Genomic DNA, 20,615 nt, shown 5'->3' with positions numbered 1-20,615 from the left:
TGTCTCAGCTTCTCTCTCCAAACCTGTTCACTGAGCCGCCCTGCTGTAGTTTCCTTGTCTAACCACGGGGGGGCAGTATGATATCAACGCCTCCACTTGACTAATCAGCACAATCTTTCCCACAGTACACGAGAATCTGAACTCACCTGTCTTTCTGGCACTGTGGTTGCAGACACACCCAGAGCAGATGTGTCTGCTCTGCCAACAGGTTTAGCTGCTCATCGAACTTTATTCATCATGTCACATGGGGTGAAGCTTGACGCCCATCCGGGGGGACACTTCAACTGAATCAACGCCTCTTCAAGAGGTTACAGTAAAAACTGAACATTAAAAGATTTGTGAAGGCAAGATGTATTGCAGGATTGTGGGATTAGACAGAAATAGTTTGAGCTCAGTGTACCGAGCAGATATGAGTTAACATTTTCAGAAAAGACCACCTTATTAGGTGTAATCCTCTAGAATCTGTCTATTCAAGGGTGAATAGATTGGGTACAATATATTTATAGTTACATGACTTTATTCATATGTCATGGAGAGATAAGAGGGAACCGCTGATGAGGGGCTTTCACACAGTATTTCCTTTTATGTCTGAAGACATTTTATTTCAACTTTGAATTCATATGTTTTCAGCAAAAAGAAAAATCTGAAAATGTTTACAATATGTAAATTAACAGTATTATAACTGTAGCTCTGACATTTTTATATTTGTGTCTAGAGGTAGAGGAAAACATTGAATGTTCTAAGATAATATTTTGAGACATATCTATAAAGATTTGTAAATTTTAAAGTCATGGTTTCTTGTTTCATATACAGTAATTTGGGCTACAGTCGTGTAGGTTTAGACTTTGTTAAACTTATAAAATGAAGAATTTTGCCTTCAGATGAGTTTGAGTTCTTTTTAAAAACAGTCTAAAAGTTGCTAAAATCATAATAATCATAATAATAAATTCATACCAACTGTGCAACAATTAATTAGTTAATTAGTCATCCTGGTTTCATTCCAGCTTATTCTGTCTATCATAATGATTATTATGATTAAGTCCTAATATATAAATATGTATTTGGTCAAGAAACATCTGAATTCTTCAGTAAACAGTCTTATCTAGACTGTGGTGTGCTGCGCTCCTGTCTGGTGGAGCCCCCTCTTCCTGTCGTGTGGCCTGCACAAAGCCCCAACCTCAACCACAACCGGAAAGCAAATCCCTGCAATCAAAAGTCTTTGAGAGTGGAGGCTGAGATAGCAGCATTTTAATGCCAACAAAATGTTCAGTGATGACATATGGGTGTAATCAACAGTTATCTGTCACATGTGGGTGCCACACATGAATCAGCGCTAAAATTCAGCAAACAAATAAGCAAGGTAATTAAATCCACATACACCCAAACAGCTTAAAACAAAATACAAAGAATATGTTTTCTTGGGATACACGGGTGGCAGACAAGAGGTGTTAACACGAGGGTATCTATGATTATCTTCATCTTTTAATGTTTAGTGTTACTTTTCTGTCGATGTTATATTTTGTTAGTGTTTGGTTATATCATCTTTTTCCTTTCTATCGATGCAGTTGGATAAATAAACGTGGTATAGCCTAATTATTATTATTATTATTATTGTTATTATTTGAGTTATTTAAAGAAGTACAATTAGGGAAGCGGAATAAATACTAACATACAAAATTGTGCAGGGAGAAGGGGTGGGACTAGATAGGCTTAGACTTCTTCCCATTCCTTTTTGAACACGTGTTGAGCTTTTTTAATCTTTTTTTTCTCATGTTCAAAAGACTTTTTTTTTTTTACAATCAAAATTCAATCAATCAAGCTCCAAACACCTTCATACCCACCGGCCTCGACCACAATTTTATATGTTGGCATCAGTCACAGTTGTTTATCTTGTAACTAGTGAACAGTGTTGAGGTCTTAACCTCCGTGCTCTGTTTGGTATCCTGGAGACACAAGGCAACATTTGACAGCTCTAAAATATATTTCACATGGTTTCATCAGTTTAATTTATTTTTTTTTATAAACAGGATTTTGAAGTGATGGTGATGATTTAACAGTCTGGGATTGAATTAATGAGTTGGACTTAACTCTTTGTTAAACATAAGCAATACAGCCATACAGGATAATGTCTTTACATATTGCTTAGGTATAACATATTACAATATGTGTGAATGTGTGTGTTTGTTTGATAGTTTGTATCTATGTACTGTGTGTGTTTGTTTGATAGTTTGTATCTATGGACTGTATATATACTGTATGTCTATATGGTGATAGTGTGATGTAGTTGAGTCTTGACGCAGAAGACAACGAGTGGAACAACTCTCTCTCTCTGTCATCCCTTTCTCTGACGCACACACACAGACGCTGCTCTGACTCAATAACGTTTGGGGTGATTTCTGTCACTCACTTCTCCTGAACTGGGCTGGGAATCCAGAGAAACAGCTGCTTGGGTATTTTATTTTGTTGAGCAAGTGACTCATCAGCGACACATTGCAACATCCCAACAGAAATCAGCCTCAGCATTCACAGAATCACATAGCATTCAATAATTAAAATTATGTGTTGTGTAAACTCACTTCTCAGGAAGACTTTCAACCTCAAGCAACAAATAAACAAAAGGAAAAAAAATTATTTGTCATCTACTCTGTCACAGTAACTGGTAACAGGTAAGTCTGCCCCTCTCCTGTGCATCACACCCTCTAGTGTCATAGTCATTGACTCATCTCTTCTGTTTTGGGTCTGGCCCAAGATTAACTTCTATGCATAAGAGAGAGGTAATATTTGGGGCGGTGACTTAATACTGTATATCTTTTAGTACTTTCTAATATCTTACAGATCAGGTCACCTGGTTGCAGAAGCAGGTTCGCCACTTCAGAGAGAGCAGAACATCCCCAATCAACTCAGCCTCAATGGTTATGGTAAGTCAAAATCTATCTAAGATATTTATCACAGACTAACATAATTTATTGCTGTATGTAAAATTTATTTCACAGAGAATTTGTGTTGCCATCTGAAACACATCGTGCACCTCTTTGTTCTCACTGAAATGTGCAAAAGCTGTGATTGATTGTTCCTTCTCACAAATATGCTGAGACACTGAAGCTGTCCTCATTACAAACTGAGAAGCGGGCTCACATTTCCATAGATCTACAGTATTATTGCATCTGGATCAGTGTAACTCTATTCACTGTGATCACTCAAAAATCCTCTCTCCTTGTCTGATTCAATTACCTGAGATTCATGTCTTGATTTTCCTCTCGGATGCATTTAAACAGAGCAAGGCTGTCAAGACTTCAGGGGACAAATCAATACACGGCCATGATTGTAACTCTTTGACCCATTTAGTTAAAGACGTTTATTGTGCTCCAACTGTGATTTATTTGAACCTAGTAGTCTGTATTCAACCAGGTAGCAACCACAGACATGCACCAGCTAACATGTGGCAACTCCCACACTTTCTGTTTTGACGACAATGACTCACAGTTGCTAAGCTCAAAAACCAGATAAAACTAAGGTGTGGCCCTGATTTGAAAGAGACACACCTTCAACAGTCTCCCATTCACACTCACACTCAGTCCGATTCACTTTTAGATTTCACTTAATATCAAACCATCTGGTGAAGGAAGGGTCTTCTCTGCTGGGTACCTAAATATAAGATTTGTAGGAGTGCAACAATTTTGATAATAAAACAGAAAAGGTTTTTGTCATGACACAGATTTTAGCTGTTTAGCAGTTTATGGTTGCCTTTCACGACCCATCCATTCATTAGCTACGACCATTTCCATCCAGGGTCACAGGGGGGTGGAGCCAATCCCAGCCCCGAAGCTGACAGGCCGAGGGCAGGGTTCACGTAGACAGGTCGCTAGTCTCTCACACCCCCTCACACACTCATGTTCACACCTACTACGGCTTCTTCAGAGTCACCACTTAGCCTAATGGGCAGGTCATCAGTGGACGCCAGAGGGAGGAAATGCAAACTCTACACAGAGTTACAGTCATGGCCTTTACCACCATGCCGCCCTTCCCAAAAGTGTATTTGTTCTTTCTGCGTATTGCACTGTTGCGGTTACAGACTCTCTCCACTTCCTTAATTTGTTTGCCAAAAAAAGAGGCAGAACACAACATAAAGAAAGTTAAAGTCAAATGAATTTTACTCATAATGTTATTATTTGTCCCTCAAAATGTTAATGGTTACTATAATTGTGAAAAATCGATATGATGACAACCCTATGAGATATCTTATCATTACAGTGTATCTTATCATTACAATTACAAAAAAATATGTAGAAATTATCTAATATACAACATATTTTGTATATATTTAGATGTGCTTCTACAAGTCTACAGAACTTGAGCAGAATAGGTGTTATAGGTGTTAAGTGGGTACTCAAACAAACTACAGGTAGTGAAAATGTCATTTGAACCTTGACCTTAGCTAAATGTTGAAGTGACATCATCCACTTGTCCACCACATCCGGTGGGTTAAAACCAACGCAGCACACTGCAGAATCTTTCCAGTCAACACAGACTTCATGTTCAGTGTGTCACGGAGGCGTTGATTCGGCTTGATGGTAACTTTTGAATGACCAGTGTTGCTGCCCTCGGCTACATCATCATGTGTCAGATTATTGTGTGATTAACTCACTGTGTAGCGAGTCATAGAGGAAACATAACATACACATGCTTATTTAGTTTTAGATTTTTTAGATCTAATACTTCACTCACCTATATCACTGGACTGTTTATGTAAAATTACACAATATGTCACATATGCTAGGCATTTCTACGACACTGTGTGACAATGTGATGTCTATGAATTAGAGCTTTATGTCAAATCTCAGACAAAAAAACTTCAACCTCATCACATTCAGTCCAATTATTGATTTGAGTATGATTCTATTGACTACGGCTGTTTCACAGGGGTGAATGATTGACACCGGTTAGACTGGTTTGTTTACACTGCCACTTTCTCTTCAACCCTGACATGAGGTGGCTCGACAATGTGAACAGAAGCTGTTGTAACTGTATAGCTGGGACTGATTAAAAACACTTAGCACCTGGAAAGTGATATAACAAAAGGAATTTATTAAGGTATATAAGGTCTCAGATAACATCGGTGCATGTAATCTCCAAGCAGCGTAGCAGACTGCACAGACTATTCACTTGAGTCAAAGTAGTAGTAATAGTAGAAATACTTTATTCCTGCTCTGCTTTTTCAAGTAAAAGTTAGACAGTTTTACAAGTGAAATCAAAGCAACAAAAGTGTTGTAAAAATAGAGACAGATACTGATCAAAGCTGTCACTCAGTGGCATTAAACCAGTTATGGAAAGTAAGTACATTTACTGTACTGTATTTAAGTATAATGATAAGGTACTTGTAGTTTACTTGAGTAACTCCATGTTACAGTACTTTATATGTGACTTTGTACTTCTACTCCACAACAATTTAAAGGGATTTTTTTTATAGTTTACATCACAGCTCTAGTTGCAGGCTAATCACAAATCTTTATATATGAAGCTACTCAACAGTTAGGTTGTGTTAAAAAGGTCTCTATACACAACCACATACCATACTACTGCTACCACAACTACTACTAATACCACTACTACTAGGCTACTATTACTAAGCTACTACTACTACTACTACTACTACTACTACTACTAATAATAATAATAATAATATTAATAATAATAGGCTAATAATGACAATATCTTTTTATTCTATTCTATTGGAGCTGCTGTGACACAATAATTTCCTGTAAAAGATTAACAAAGTACTATTCTAATCTATTCTATTCTAATAATGATCACCATCATTATCATAATCCTTATAGTCTTATAAAGAAAGACAATGCAAATTATAATGATCACAAATGTGATACATTTAACATTTGTATTGAGTACTGTAGCTACATTTGAGAGTATGTTTGTAGGCTATACTTTTGTATCTATCTCTGTATCCAGTATAATGTTACATTTACATTTACATTTACATGTGCATACATTTAGTTCCTGTAGTCATGGAGTAAATGGAAAACAAAACAGACAAAAACAAAAACTCCAACAGCCAATCGCAGCTAGATACGCCAATGAGAGGAGGCTGTGAGAAACCAGAGTGAGTCAGTGATCTAGCTGAGCTCACCTGTGAGTCAGGTGGTCTCTGCTGGCTGAAGCCCCGCCCCCTGTGCCGCTGCACGGCTCCGCGCGCCTCGCTCCCGTCGCGCTCCTCTCCAAACACTTTCAGCTGCCACGACGCAAACAGCTCGTTTTCAGTCCGGACGCTTTGCTTTTCTCTCACCCAGCGTCTCGCCTTTAAACTTTTTCCACCATGAGTGCCGTGGTCTCAGAGACCGTGTTCTGTTCCGCCTTACAGCCCAACAGCTCGGTCACCACCTACGGCCTCCCGACCGAGGTCCAGCTGGGGAACGGAGGCTCCGTGTCGGACGAGGTGTCCAGAGCGCGGCGCGTCCAGCAGCAGGTCCAGATGAGGCTGGCCGAGAAGTCCACGCTGCCGCGGCAGAATGGATCCACCTCACACTACGCCATGTCAGGTAAACACCTCACCAGAGAGTCTCCGGACTGACTGACTGACTGACTGACTTTGTCCTCCGCTTTGTGACATTACTGAGCGCTCCGGGCTGACCTGAGTTCAGCCTGGACGAGTGGAGGATTTAAAGGTAGAAACTGAGCGCGCAGGTGCAGCTGCAGGTGCCATTGTGTGACAACAACAGTGCTGAGCTTGTGGCCAAATACAGGTTTTCTCCTATATATGAGGAACTGGAGCTGTTCTCAGACCAGTGTGACCTTGTTCCCTCTGGACATGCTCCAGATAAGTGATAAGATGAGATTCTTCAGTTCATTGTTGAGCTTTGAATGTCCATGATCCTTTTTATCTTTTCAAAAGTTGTTTCCTCTTTTTGAGTCACACTAAATATCATCAAATTTAGGATAAAATGAGTAACAATAATTATACATCTCTACTGTATTCTGTAAAATTTAAATTCAAGTGGTGGGAAAAGTGAGTTGGGGAAAAAAACAAAACAGATGCTGAATCCAGTTTCAAGAGAGTTGGAGGATAAATTAATTTTCTGATGAATTACCTGACGTAACCGGAGTGACTGTCTCCTGTTGTTTATGTTGCTTGAACCAAGTTTCGTCACAGTGATTCAGATTAAGTGGAGATACTTCTGCTTGCAAGTTCAAGCTTGTTTATGCGTCAATACAGCTCCTGTGTGCGTGTGTGTGTGTGTGTGTGTTGCTTGTCCTTGCTGCATTCCTTTGTATTTGTCTCTCATCAGGGAATTTGTCCATTCAGCTGCTCTGCTGGTCCGCAGCAGATGAACCTGAGCCGTAGCCTCATGCAGGGATGATCTTACAGTGCTGTGGACCTGCATGAGAGAGAAAGGGGTTAATGTGTAACAGGCCCAAACAAGTGGGGCTTTCATGGACTTCCCGATAGCAGACGAAGGTGAAAGCCTCCCTCTGAGGGGTTGGGTTTCAGATCTTTACGCAGCTTTAAGTGCGAGGGCTCAGTAGATACCTGGGAGCCGCCTGCGAGCTCTGTGAGAACCAGCTGTTGACGTGTCTGTTCAGAGACGTCACCTTGTAAAAGAGTGCCTGTCTGTGTTGCCTTGGCACAGTGACAGAGTGGAGATGAGACTGGTGAGTCTCCCGCAGGCGGAAGTTAAGGTTTCACACAGCTGATCGTTTTGATGTGGTTTAAAGGCCATACGAGTGTCAGATGTATAGGCCTCCTTACGGGCACAGGCTTCTTTTGAATTGCTTTAAAAAATGTTGACTAAAACCTGTGCACCTGCTGGCGCTGCCTGATGTATAAGGACATTCCTTTGTGTCCCATAATTCACATTGTCAAACCAAATGACAGGGAGCAGGAGCCCAGAGAGAAGGCCTCAGACGGTCAGACACTATGACCTCTACATTCTGCAATGTGTGGAGCCAGAAAAATATTTTCTCTTTCTTTTTCTTTTCTAGTTTATGTTTTTCCCTGGGGCATCAACACTACCTGCCCGGACAGACAAACGAACTGTGCGTTTTGTTTTTTATGGCTGGAATGTCGAAGGGCATGTGACAGTGGGTCACTGTCTGTTTTTACTTGTCAAACTCTGCAGTCGAACATTTGCACGCTGTATGAAAAACTAGAATCCCTCTGTTATCTCTGCCCGTCCTTTGCCCTGGGCTTAGCTGGGAGGAGAGCACACAGCCATAAAACACTGTCATGTAACATCTCTCCTCTTTGAAAACGGTTTCAATAAAGAGAGAAGATTTCAAAATGACAGGGAATGCGTCCATTTCAGTGGTCGGCTCTGTGGCTGTGGAGAAGTTTATTGTGAATGCATATGTGTCCGCAAATGAGCAAAACACCCACAGGATTTTTGCGAGTGACGCCTCTTCCTCCTCTTCTTCTTCTTCTTCCTCCTCTGTATCTCAGTGCTGCTGCAATGACACATTAGTGACAGTGACTAATTAGAATTCATAGGTGGACAAGCCTCGGCAGAAAGTGAGAGTGAAAACAAAAAAGTGTATGGCTTTATGATCAAAGTTCATCTCAGAAGAGATGGCATGGGAGGGAAAATGTCGAGAGGAGTTTTCAGGGTGTGTTTCCTGTGCGCTGTAAAGGCTGTGGCTCTCAGGTGTGTCGGGCGTTGCCGTGGTTGCTGGCGCGAGGCCAGGTGATGTGTCAGTCACTCGGCTCTGTACCGACTGGTTTGGTGTGTGTGTGTGTGTGTGTGTGTGTGTGTGTGTGTGTGTGTGTGTGTGTGTGTGTGTGTGTGTGTGTGTGTGTGTTTGTGCTCTGAACGACAAATGAAGCATGTCTGCAAACCCTCGCCTCTGTGTACAAGTTTGAAAATGTTGCTCCTCACATCATTTTGTAATTTCCCTCCCTGTTGGTTCAGGATGTTAATGATCCTGCACCTAAAGATCAAAACTACATTTTGTTTTCACTCATTTGTGACTAAATACATGAAGAAACTAATGAGGTCCCATCAGCCTTAAATGCACTTTGTATTTAGTGCTGATTAGCAAATGTTGTCGCACTAACACTAAACTCGCTTATGTGTAGGAACATGAATTGAAGCAGCCTGAGACGCCAGCCCGTTGGCCCGTGTGTGATGTTTGTCTGTGTTTCTGCTTCATTCCTGGAACGAAAGATGAATTCACTTAAAGTAAATGACAGTTTGAACACTTAATTTATTGCACTTGGGGCTATGTGGCTAAGACACCAGGTTTCAGTTGACCCAGATAGCGGAGTCGACGCGCTGCCGCTCAGAGCTATTGGTGTAGTGAATTTTTTTTTCTTGCAAACCATCAATCACACTCACCTTTCACTTCACTCTCATCTGTAACCAAAACATTGAGACGCTCGCCGTGCTGTCCCATACCAGCTGATGTGTTTGTGTGCCAGATGTGAGCAGACATCTGACTGGTCAGGTCCCTCTGTCCTGTGCAACAGGAAACCTGCTATTCACACTGAATGCCATTCATGCAGATCATTGTTGTATATTCAATGTTGCTTGCTCTTTTTTGTTAACCTGTCATTTTTCCATGCTTTGAGCAGGTCTTGTTCTCAAAACATTAGTCTCAGTTATATTCAAGTGATATTATTTATACATCAATAAGTGATATAAGGGTGCATGCAGTGACACATACAAAGATGAGGACTGACTTGCTATATTATTGTTTGTGGCAGAGCTTAAAAATCAAATAAACACAATTAAAGTGTTCATGTAGTTGGGGATAAAACAAAAAATGACATCGCTGATCGGTGAAAACCGAAAGAAAGGGAATTTGTCATATTTTCCATCCGGTTTGACGTCTTAGTTGTCGCTTCAGGAACCCAAGTCAGCAGCTGAGTTTAGACTATCAGAATAAAGGAATTTGGGAACTCCTTGCTTGCAAAAAAACAGCAAATATGTAGTAAGAGCTCTGACGCTGTCATTTCAACAGAGGTGCAAACATGACAGGAGGTGAGCGTGACTGAACACAACACGCAGATGCGTGGGAACATATTTCAAGTACAACACGACAGCTTCTGGACATCTTAAATAAATGTTTCTGTTTAATGCACTTTATCTTTTTGTGACTTTAGTTTGACTAAGAGTGTTGAACTGGAAGAGTCAGGGAACTTTGGGAAGAACTAACGATGTGGTACTCTTTGTATTAATGAAGCTGACGTCTGCAGCTTTACACGACAGAAACATTCAACTGCTGCCTACCAGTTTTGAATGTGATTTTACAGATTTTGAGTTCACTGTATGTTTGACAAGTGGTCCCAAGCTGCTGATTTTAATATTTATTTATAAAGACATTTAAATGTATGAAATAGATGGTTTGACAAAGTTTTAGTCTTAAATGTGATATCAAATGTAGTAATAATATGTTTCTTCGTTGTGTCTTCTCTGTTTCAGACTACGGTGGTTCCTCAGGAATGAAATATCAAACCTATAACCCAAGTTTCAGCTCTAAGTCGTCCTACATGTACACAGGCTCTAGAACAATGGTGAGTATGACGGGATTATCTCACTGTTACAAAAATATATTTGCACACATCAGGGAAACATCATCGTTGACCTCCTGCCGGTGTCACACTGGGTCATCCAGGACTCAGCATGTGTGGTATTTCACAGTAGGCTGTCATGAGATCAGCTCAGGGTTTTCAAGTCCACCCTCTAGATTCCAGGAGGCTGCAGTCTTTCTGTTTGACACTGTAAATGTCTGCCTGATGTGTCATGTCCTATATTAATCCCTCCACTCCTAAATGAGTTTCATTTTTCTGTCAGAAATGACAAACCTGAGGCCATGACCTTTGTTTTCCGATCAAATTTAGAAATCTTTGTTACTGACTCACTACAAATCCACTCATACATACTGTTGTGAAATCAAAGATCAACTCCTACACATTTACATGTGAGTGTAACGGTTACTTTTCTCTTCTTGCGTAGGGTCCACGTGTAACCCAGAGCTCAGGCTACAGCTGCCGGTCTGCGGCCCCAGACCTGAGCCAGTACAACAGGATCAGTGTCGGAGGCGGCGGTATGAGTGGCGGCGGTATGAGTGGCGGCGGTGTAAGTGTCGGCGGTGTAAGTGTTGGTGGTGGCGGTGGCGGTTTCTACAGAGAAGAGATGCGCACGTCCAACTTCCAAGGCGGCCGACAGCAGAGCCGAGTCGACCCAGAGACCCTCTCTGTGCACTCGATGCGGATTCAGCCGCCGGCTATGAATCCATGGATGGTTGACGGCAGCGATGCCGGCAGCATGATGTCCGACCGGGACGCCACTTACACTCGCCAGTATTCTCACAGCGCAGTCAACGGCTACACCAGCGGCCAGATGAAGCAAGGAGGAGGCTCCATGACCTTCACACACCCCATGCGTCGCTCTCTCAGCGGCACTCTGTCCCGCAGCGGAGGGATGGGAGGGGGAGAGGTAGAGATGGTCCAACAGCAGCACTCCTTCAAAGGCCCAGCGCACCGCACCATCAGCAGGATTACAAACCGCAACAACCGCATGAGCATGGGCTCCATGACTGGGGGCACCTTCGGCAGGGGAGGCGACGTGGTAGACAGGGGGTTCATAAGCTCCGGGGTTTCCTCTGGTTCCCAAGGTAACCTCATAATGCAGCGCCCGGGCACCCTGTCCCGCGCCGTGTCAATCAAAAGCATGCAGAGTGTCGGCAGGGGCATGGACATCTACACACAGAACGAGATGGGGATGAGCATGGGCAACCTCAGCGGGTAAGAAGCTCCTCACCTGCTCCTCCGTTATGTCTTCTACACTCACAATGACCAGGTTTTCATCTGGAACGTTTACATGTTCTCATACTGTTATTGACTGATCTTCAGTTTATGTTGCGTTTACTTTCATCCTGCCATCAGATCCCCAAAAAAGTCCAAAATCACAGCCTGCCATCAGATATTGAGTCTTGAATCCCCTGAGCCTCCTTAAAATACTAAAAACATTTTCATGGGTCACACTATTGCACAGGGTCCCACTTCCTGTTCACCACGTAGAGCCACTGTGTGAACACAAATACTTAGTAGTACATGTTAATCTGCTGCTGCAAACAGGTCTGAACAAAAGCTTTAGTACTTTAGTTTGGTTGCTAAGAATCACAATGCTAATGTTATAGGGATTTATTACACCCTTTTTTCCAAAGAAACTTGATATGTATGAGTATTTTTTAAAGGTAATGTCAGTATACGTATAAATGAGTGATTTTAGGGTTAGAGCCAGTGTAGGTGTATTGTTAGAATATCTAATGCAGTGTTGACCAAGGATTCATACCAGGCTTATCCTTCAATTAGATCATAACACTCAGTCATAGAGATGACAGCTCCACTCATTCTGGCGATTCAGTCTGTTGTATTGTACTTGAATGTCAGTCACAGTCAGTGGACTTGAATGCACCAGTACGGCCGTGTCACAGCTCCCATGCTTCACCCAGGAGGCTTTAGGAGAGGGGAGTGTGTGATATGAACAGAGTGTTTCCTAAGAGCTGAGGATTGGGAGGTGGCTTCATAAGTGGCAGGACTGGTTTTGGGTGTGGCAGCTTAGTTTCAGTCCTCACATTTCACACATCCCACAGTTCGTGGTTAGCCAAGTGGATCTATAGACCACTGTGTGATTTGGAATAAACTCAACAAACTGAATTTCTCGGAAGAAACAAATCATCCATGAATAATAATTACTGCTCATAACTGAAGCTACTTTGCTACTCTTCATTCAAACACCCAAAACACATATTTTTGTGCTGCCATACATAGTGTTAGACTAATGACATAATTACAGGTTTTACATTATGTGCTTGAATTTGTTAATTTGCTCCTCTTTGGTAGGATCAACTCCTTGGATATGGTCACAGCTGTGCAAAACCTGAGAGAGTCCGACCATGATCTGCAGGTCCTGGGTGCCGCCTACATTCAACATGAGTGTTACAATGACAGTGATGCCAAAAATGAGGTACTTCAATCAGATTTAATTTAAGCCTCAGTCTTTTCTGTCTGCCGTCCCCAACGAGCAACTAGGTCATGAGAATACTGTAGTTTTCTCCCGGTGTGCTGCTGTTGATTTACATGTTGCTTAATTTTTATCATCCGGACTCTGCCCTGTGTAGGTGACGAATGGCTGACAGACAAACAGACGGGATTAAAACTCTTATCTGCTGTGACTAATGCGTTTAGCTTGTTCGGCTCTTAAGGATGCAGCCAATTATGAGCTGATTTAGAGTAGTTGTGCAATGAATCGTTAGTAGGGGTGGGAGAACAAATCGATTCACATAAGTATCGCGATATTTTTTTGGACAATTTTTTTGACGATTCTTTTTATTTTATTTTTTATTTTTTATATTGTGCATTTGTTCACTTTTTTTTTTTACATACAGAGAGTCCAGGTTTTGAAGAAGGGTTTAAGTTCACTTTATAATGGAGTATGTTAATTTACAGGCTCCTACAGTATTTGTGTACAGATAAATGTTAAAATGTAGCAGTTTATCTCAGTCTATATCTCATTTTGTCAGAAAGGTTTCAGAAGCCTGACTAAAAATCGAGAAAATCGGCAATATCGTAGAATCGCAATTTAAATCGAATCGGCATCCAAAAAATCATAGAAGAATCGAATCGGGAGAAAAGCATATCGTCCCAGCCCTAATCGTTAGAGAAGTCCCAACTGTTTGGGAAATATTTATTTACTTTTCTACTGAGAGTTAGATGATGAAGTTGGTACAGTATTAGTCTAAGTATGAATGTACAGCCAGCAGCTGGTTGGCTCAGCCTACAGCAGCTTAGAGACCTCAAACAGGGGAACAGTAATTCGTTAAATGTAGGATCTCAATCATATGGAATATTTACTGTACAGACATGAGAATGATTGTGAATCTTTAACACTTACCAAGAAACTTCATAAACATTCTTCACCTCAGGCCCTTTAATGTGTCAGATATTTGGCAACTCTGCGAGTTGTATTAAAGAAAAGTTGTAACAGCAATGTACCATGGATCCAATCCAGAGGTATAGGATTAAATTGAAACTCATTTTAATAAAATCTTTAAGTTAGAATAATTTGAAAGATCTTGTTATCACACAAAAGAATTACATGTAGGCACTTTAATTTATGTTTAGTCTGTGTTTCATGTAAGAAAATACAATACAAAAAGAGCACAAATCTAAGCTGAAATATGTTTTTTTTTTCTCTATAAGGTGCGTCGCTTGAAAGGCATCGGCGAGCTGGTGAAGCTGTTCAACAGTGAGAATCAGGAAGTGCAGCGTTATGCCACCGGCGCCACACGCAATCTCATCTATGAGAACATGGACAACAAAGTGGCTCTGATCGAGGAGGGCGGCATCCCACAGCTGGTGGAGGCGCTCAGGGAGACGGACGATGAGCTTCACAAGAACATCACAGGTGGGAAAAGACCCAGATCGTGGCAATAAAACAACAAGCAACATGACACAACAAGCTGATGACGTTGAGTCGCTGGTGGTTTTGGACTCATGCCCTATGCAGAAACTAATGCAAATGAACTAGCGCTTGGATATGATATGACCTTGGCAGTGGTGTCGTCGATACTGTAACTTTTTAACTTTGTGTTCCTCACACGCAGGAGGATATAAGGCTGTAGAATCCAAATTGTCAGTATTTACTGTAGCTAAGTTATAGTTTGAGTTATGAATTATGTAATGTAACGTCTTCTGCTAAAGAAAGTATGTTCCGAGCACCATGGTCTGTTGAGCATGTGGAGCGACTGTGTACACAAGGTGCAGGAGGTGGAGCTGCTGTCTTTCTACGGGGTGTGTGAAGATGGGGGCATGAGGGAGTGTGAGGGAGATGTCTGGGCCTGTGGACCAATATTGTATCTGCCACTCCCTTTTATGAGCGAAGGCCTTGTCAGTGTTTCCTTTGAGCTCTTAACACCTTGATTTGTACTGGCTGGAACACGGAGAGACTGTCACGTGTCCAGCAAGAAACAATGGGAAAGAGGCGCTTAGTAACACACAGAGTGACCCTACAATCACTTTTACTTACTTATGCTGACCTTTATGTTTCACCTACAGGCATTGAAGTGATTTGTAGGTGATAGTGATTTACAGCTCAGTTTATCTTTATCTTTTTATGAGTGGTTTAAAGTAGTTAAGATAAGGTAATAAGAAAATTTGTTATTAATTACTTATTTATTAATACCGCTGTCATGATTATCTGAACTTAAAAAAAGAGTAACCCTAGATCGCCAAACTCTGTTTTTAAATGGAGGTTAAAGAGGTGAAGTTAAAATGTTACAAAAAAAAAAAAAAGCAGTGTTGAAAATTAGAGGAATAAATGTTGCTTTTGCTGACTTGTCCCTGGTGTGTGTGTGTGTGTGTGTGTGTGCAGGTATCCTGTGGAACCTCTCATCCAAAGACAACCTGAAGGAGAAACTGGCCAGGGAGACGCTGCCTGAGCTGACTGAGAAGATCCTCATCCCCCTGTCGGGTGGTGGAGACTCTCTGGATGTCAACCTGTCCGCCTCTGAGGCCGACATCTTCTACAACACCACAGGATGCCTCAGGTGAGCTTCCTCCGTCTGCGTCTCACACCTGTAGTTGCTTTGTGCTACTTCAACAGTTTCTATTTCCTTCCATTCTTTTCTGTGCGGCCACATTTGCATTTGGTTATTTTGTTCCGACAGGACGCTCCTTGTACAGCCAACGGCTTTTTTTCTCCTTCTTTTTCTTCTTCTTCTTTCAACCACACCCATCGTTCAAACACCAGCACAACTCCAGCCTCTGGTTGTTTGGTTCTGCGTGTGTGCACTGGAGTGTTTTTTGTTGTTGTTGTTGTTGTTGTGTATCTCAAATTGAATCACAGTTTTAAAAATATTTGCAGTAACATCATCATAACACCATATCTATTATATCTGTGTCAAGTCAAAGCTTTAATTGTAAAGCACAGTGCCAGAGGTGGAAACATCCTCAGGACAAATTTTACTGCATCTCCGTTTGTACTATGTGGTTAAACTAATAAACTGAAGTAACTCTCTGGATGTCTCACCTCCGTGCACACAGGAATCTGAGCTCTGTGAATGAAAAGACCCGTCAGCAGATGAGAGAAACTCACGGACTGGTGGATTCCTTGGTGGGCTACGTCAAAGCCTCCCTTGAAGACAACAAGTCAGAAGACAAGGTGAGACGAGAAAAGATTTTAAGCCTAATTTGAAACAGCTTCTTCTCAACCCGAGTCTTACTATTACTGTGTGCTTCAACCTGTGTGTGTTTATTCCTAGGGGGTGGAAAACGCAGTGTGTGTCCTGAGGAACCTCTCCTACCAGCTGTACAGTGAGATGCCGCCGTCTGCTATGCTGCGTCTGGAAGGACCAACCAGAGCTCAGGACTCTGGGAAGAGTGACGCCATTGGCTGCTTTACACATCAGAGCAGGAAAGCCAAAAGTGTAAGTGCATGTTAGATTTATCCATCAGCTGGGGCGGTGCGTGGCGCAGTGGTTAAAGCGGCCGCCCCATGTAGAGGCTACAGTCCTCAACGCAGGCGGCCCCGGTTCGAATCCCGCGTCGGGCAGACCTTTCCTGCATGTCATTCCCCCTCTCTCTGCCTCCCCCTTTCCTGTCTATCTATACTGTGTGCTATCAAATAAAAAGTCAAAAACACCAAAAAAAAACCCTTAAAAAAAAAGATGTATCCATTTATCCATCAGCAGGTGTTTGTGTGCACGGACAACGGCATTAATCTCAACTCTGTCTTCTTGTGCGCTCCTCTCCCCTGACAGAGCAAGAACCAGGATCTAAGCACTTTCACGGAGGTGGCTCGGGTGCCAAAGGGCACAGAGTGGCTGTGGCACCCTCAGATAGTTGGAATCTACAACCGCGTGCTGCAACAGTGTGAGATCAACTCCACCACGCGCGAGGCGGCAGCCGGAGCTCTGCAGAACATCACAGCTGGAGACAAGAGGGTGAGGAGCATATTCATCGGTTCTACTGCAAAAGCTTTTTTTAAATGCGCTGATCTCAGTCTCTCATTCATGAGTTGTTTCTTCCTCTGGTCCTGCAGTGGGCGTCGGTGCTGAGCCGAGTGGCTCTGGAGCAGGAGCGCATGCTGCCGGTGCTGCTGGACCTCCTACGTACCAACAGTGACCTGGAGCTGCGCTCCCTCACAGGCTTCCTCCGAAATCTGTCCCGCCATGCCAGGGATAAGGGTGACATGGGTAAGTCCGTCATTTATCCTTCCACATAAAAACGTAGATCCCTCTGAGTTACAGGTTAGTTACGTGAGCATCTCTATAATCTGTGGTTGTTGTACTACATTTGGATACCTAATTGTGAAATTAAACCACTGCCATTTACTTAATGTCTAATATTCCTTTTTTTTTTTTTTACTGGATTCATTATATCAGATAAGTCAAGTAAAAATATGGACACTGAAAATGTAGGGAAACTCAAATTTGAAACCCTGGGATACCAAAGATTATATAATCAATTATTTGTTTGTCTATAATATTTTAACATTTATCACTAAATCAAGATTTGAATCTTTGAAAAATATTGCTAAGGGTTATTTAAGGAGTAAAGCAAACAAGCACATCTGTCCTAGATTTAGTGTTGACCATTTTAAACCAGTGAGAAAGCACAGAAAATAAAAACAAGAGAAAATCTCTTGAAAAGTAACCAAACTGTTCAAACTTTGTCAAGAGATGTTTGTGTTAATAGTGCAAAAGCATTTCTGATATTATTTAGCCAATTGTGAAAACTTTGCTGGACCTTTCAAACATGTAACGCTAACAACACATTTTATTATTATTATTATCCAGCAACGAAGGTGGTGAACAACCTGGTGAGCAAGCTGCCTGAAGATGGAAATCAGAAGGTGCCTTCCAGCGAGGTGGTGGTCAACATCTGTGGTATTTTCAATAACCTGGTGACCGGCAGCTCATTGGCTGCCAGAGACATCGCCTTCTTCGACGGCCTGAGCAAACTGGTCGCCATCAAGAACTCAGGAGGCAGCAGGTTAGTAAAACACACTGTACTACTACACATGCCATGATGCAGACATTTGATACTGAATGCTACACAGACTGGTGCAGCCTCTCCTCTGACACGATGTCATTTGTACCAAGTGTTAACCTTGGGTGAATCTTTCTTTTTTTTTCTAGCTCTGGAAGGATGAAAGCATCCAAAGCAGCAGCAACAGTTCTCAGCAACATGTTCCAGTACAAGAAACTGCACAAACAGTACAAAGAGGTAAGAGACTGTAGACTAAGCAGGGAGGCATTAGTGATCACAACGCAGGCAGAAAATCAAAGGGGAAACATGATCAACATGTTCATGAATTTATTTAGCAACATTTTTTAATAATAATACCTTTGGTTTAGAACAAAACACTTGAAAATATCTTCCTCAGAAGCCAGGATCTATAGGCTACTGCCATTCACAGATCAGTAGAGGAACTTACTTTGCTCTCTGACATGCCACCAAGGAGCTGTTTAACGGCTCTAAGGTTTAAGTCAGGTTTAGGTTTGGGTTAGCCGCAGGTAAAGGAGGGAGTGCATTTTGTCGATGAGGGCTTAACAAAGACGCAAGTACAAGTATGCGTTTGTGAGACATGATATTTCGCCCGTTGGGTGGCACATGTTCAAAACTCATATATCTTTGGCAGCTCACACCGTTACTCTCTCAACACATTCACACAGACAGATACACACCCATGTAGGCAGGTCCACTTCTAGGTAGGTTTACTGCCTCGTGCAGATCAAAACCTGCCCCTCCCATGGGCGCGGTGCTCGGCTTATTTCCTAATGGACAAGTCACAACAGAACAAAAAAATGCTTTAATGCCCATCTGGATAGCACAGCACTTAACAATCAGGTACCTACACAGGATCGGCAGTGTACAGAAATTACCTGCTGATAGGAGGCTTTTCTGACATTTAATAATAATTACTGCATTGTTTGCTCAGATGTTATGCAAGGTCAAACTTGAACCTTGAGCGAGCTGTTGCTCTGTGGTGTCCAGCACTTTTTTTTTTTTTTTTTTTTTTACAATTCCATAATGTTTCTGTGTTTCTTGTCCATTCAATGTCATTAACACTTTCTCTTTTTCTCCTTTACTTTACAGAAAGGGTATACGAAACAGGACTTTGCCGATTTGACTCTCTAAAAACACAAGTAAAAGTTCACTTCCAAAACAGCCATCAGTCTTTCATAGTGTGGAAGAAATCTTTTCAGGCATGCAGGAATAAATAAAACATAATCATAGGCACCGTCTTTATCTGCCATACTTTGTGATAAGAACATGAACACGCAAGTGACGGAGGATCTTCATGAAAAAAGGACAACCTGCATATTTTAAAACTTGATGGACATCAGTACTGTGCACAAAAATGTGGATCCCGTGTGATGGACTATTGGTGGACTCTGATACAAACGTACGCACCTTAAACCCTTTACCTGCTTTGTTTGAACTGTCTTGAGTGTTTTGTGTGGAATCAGGGATTTTTATTCTGTCAGAGCAACATGTTTCCAGATCGAACCACAGCTGTTTGTGGTTCTACCGTTTTGTTAATGGACAATATGATGGACACTTGTGCCTTATCTTCTTGCTGTAGCTACTACCTACATGACTTTATTTGTAAATATTGCTTTCATACAAATCAATGTAATGTTTTATACTGTTATGTGTATATATATATACTGTACTTTGTTTTGTTTTGTAGTATTTGGATAGATGAATATGTGTTTTATATATGAGTTAAGATTATAACATAGCTGTAACTGAATGTAAAACCAGAGGAGATATTAGTAATACAGAAATCTGGATGTTGATGGATTTGATTTAAATATCTGGGGATAAGATTGTACCTTTTCAAATTTGACTTTTGTATTTAGCTCTTTTTAAAGTCACAAAATCTGTCTTTGCATACAAAATGTTGATGTGTCCTTTGTAATCACTTTGTCAAACAGAACTCATCAAGTCTGTCTTTTCTTTAACATGTCATTACTGTATAACTGCCGTTTGTCTAATGTAATAAATAATGTGTGTGAATGAGGGGTGAAAGAATACGGTCCTAACTTTGTTTTCAGACCAACTGCAATATTTGTTTAGTATTTGAGACCAACTGTAAAAACACCCTTTGGGGAGTGACCTGATTGAACTCCTTGACATTGGATGGTTGATTGGTTAAATCTCTTAGTGCAACTTCTTTTTGTATTCAATGTTCAATTAAAAATAAAACCTTCTAATTATATCAATTACTACTCTGTGGCATGAACAGTAACTGTGTGTTTGAATGTGGGTGTAAATAAGCACTGCCTTTTTCATTTTCATTTGCTATTGTGTTGTATGCAGGCAGATGTACCGTCTGGATAATTTTCAACCAATAAAGAGACAGATGCCGAATTTAAATGTCATTTTGTGAGTATTTCTCACGTGTGTGTGTGCTTCACCATTGTTGTTGTGTAACACTAAGGCAGTGAAATGCTAGCCACTCCCTGTTTACATATTTGCTCTTGCTCAGACAGGAACATTACAGACCTTCTGTGCTGCACCCTTATTTAGCCTCTTATTTCACTGCAGGTACAGTAATGATTACTGCCGGAGGACAGGGGTCATCGGCCCTACA

General features: G+C 41.5%; 1 protein-coding gene across 2 annotated transcripts; it reads left to right on the top strand.

The window, feature by feature from the left end:
- Window positions 1-2,838: 2,838 nt before the first annotated feature.
- On the top strand, window positions 2,839-20,256 carry pkp3a (plakophilin 3a). Of its 2 annotated transcripts, XM_085778914.1 has the most exons (14): window positions 2,839-2,918; window positions 6,374-6,551; window positions 10,428-10,519; window positions 10,962-11,752; window positions 12,854-12,977; window positions 14,213-14,417; window positions 15,384-15,558; window positions 16,055-16,172; window positions 16,273-16,437; window positions 16,771-16,953; window positions 17,052-17,205; window positions 17,809-18,004; window positions 18,151-18,238; window positions 19,112-20,256. In XM_085778914.1, exons 1-14 carry the CDS (start codon window positions 2,910-2,912, stop codon window positions 19,151-19,153), a joined length of 2,520 nt encoding a protein of 839 aa, XP_085635040.1. In that variant the 5' UTR covers window positions 2,839-2,909; the 3' UTR covers window positions 19,154-20,256. The 2 variants fall into 2 exon arrangements, with proteins under 2 accessions (XP_085635040.1, XP_085635039.1); XM_085778913.1 differs by lacking the exon at window positions 2,839-2,918 and having other exon boundaries at window positions 6,227-6,551.
- The last annotated feature ends 359 nt before the right edge of the window (window positions 20,257-20,615 follow it).

The sequence above is a fragment of the Trachurus japonicus genome, chromosome 6, assembly GCF_045865225.1.
Source record: "Trachurus japonicus isolate A0001 chromosome 6, Traja_1.0".
In the NCBI taxonomy this organism is placed as follows: Eukaryota; Metazoa; Chordata; class Actinopteri; order Carangiformes; family Carangidae; genus Trachurus; species Trachurus japonicus.
This window is presented reverse-complemented; position numbering and strand designations above follow the sequence as displayed.

What these genes read in the sequence shown, in the direction of transcription:
- pkp3a (XM_085778913.1), top strand. Translation starts at nt 6,329, where the DNA reads ATGAGTGCCGTGGTCTCAGAGACCGTGTTCTGTTCCGCCTTACAGCCC. An exon ending in GCTTCACAAGAACATCACAG is followed by an intron (nt 14,418 to 15,383) that starts GTGGGAAAAGAC and finishes GTGTGTGTGCAG; the next exon opens with GTATCCTGTGGAACCTCTCA. An exon ending in CAGGGATAAGGGTGACATGG is followed by an intron (nt 17,206 to 17,808) that starts GTAAGTCCGTCA and finishes ATTATTATCCAG; the next exon opens with CAACGAAGGTGGTGAACAAC.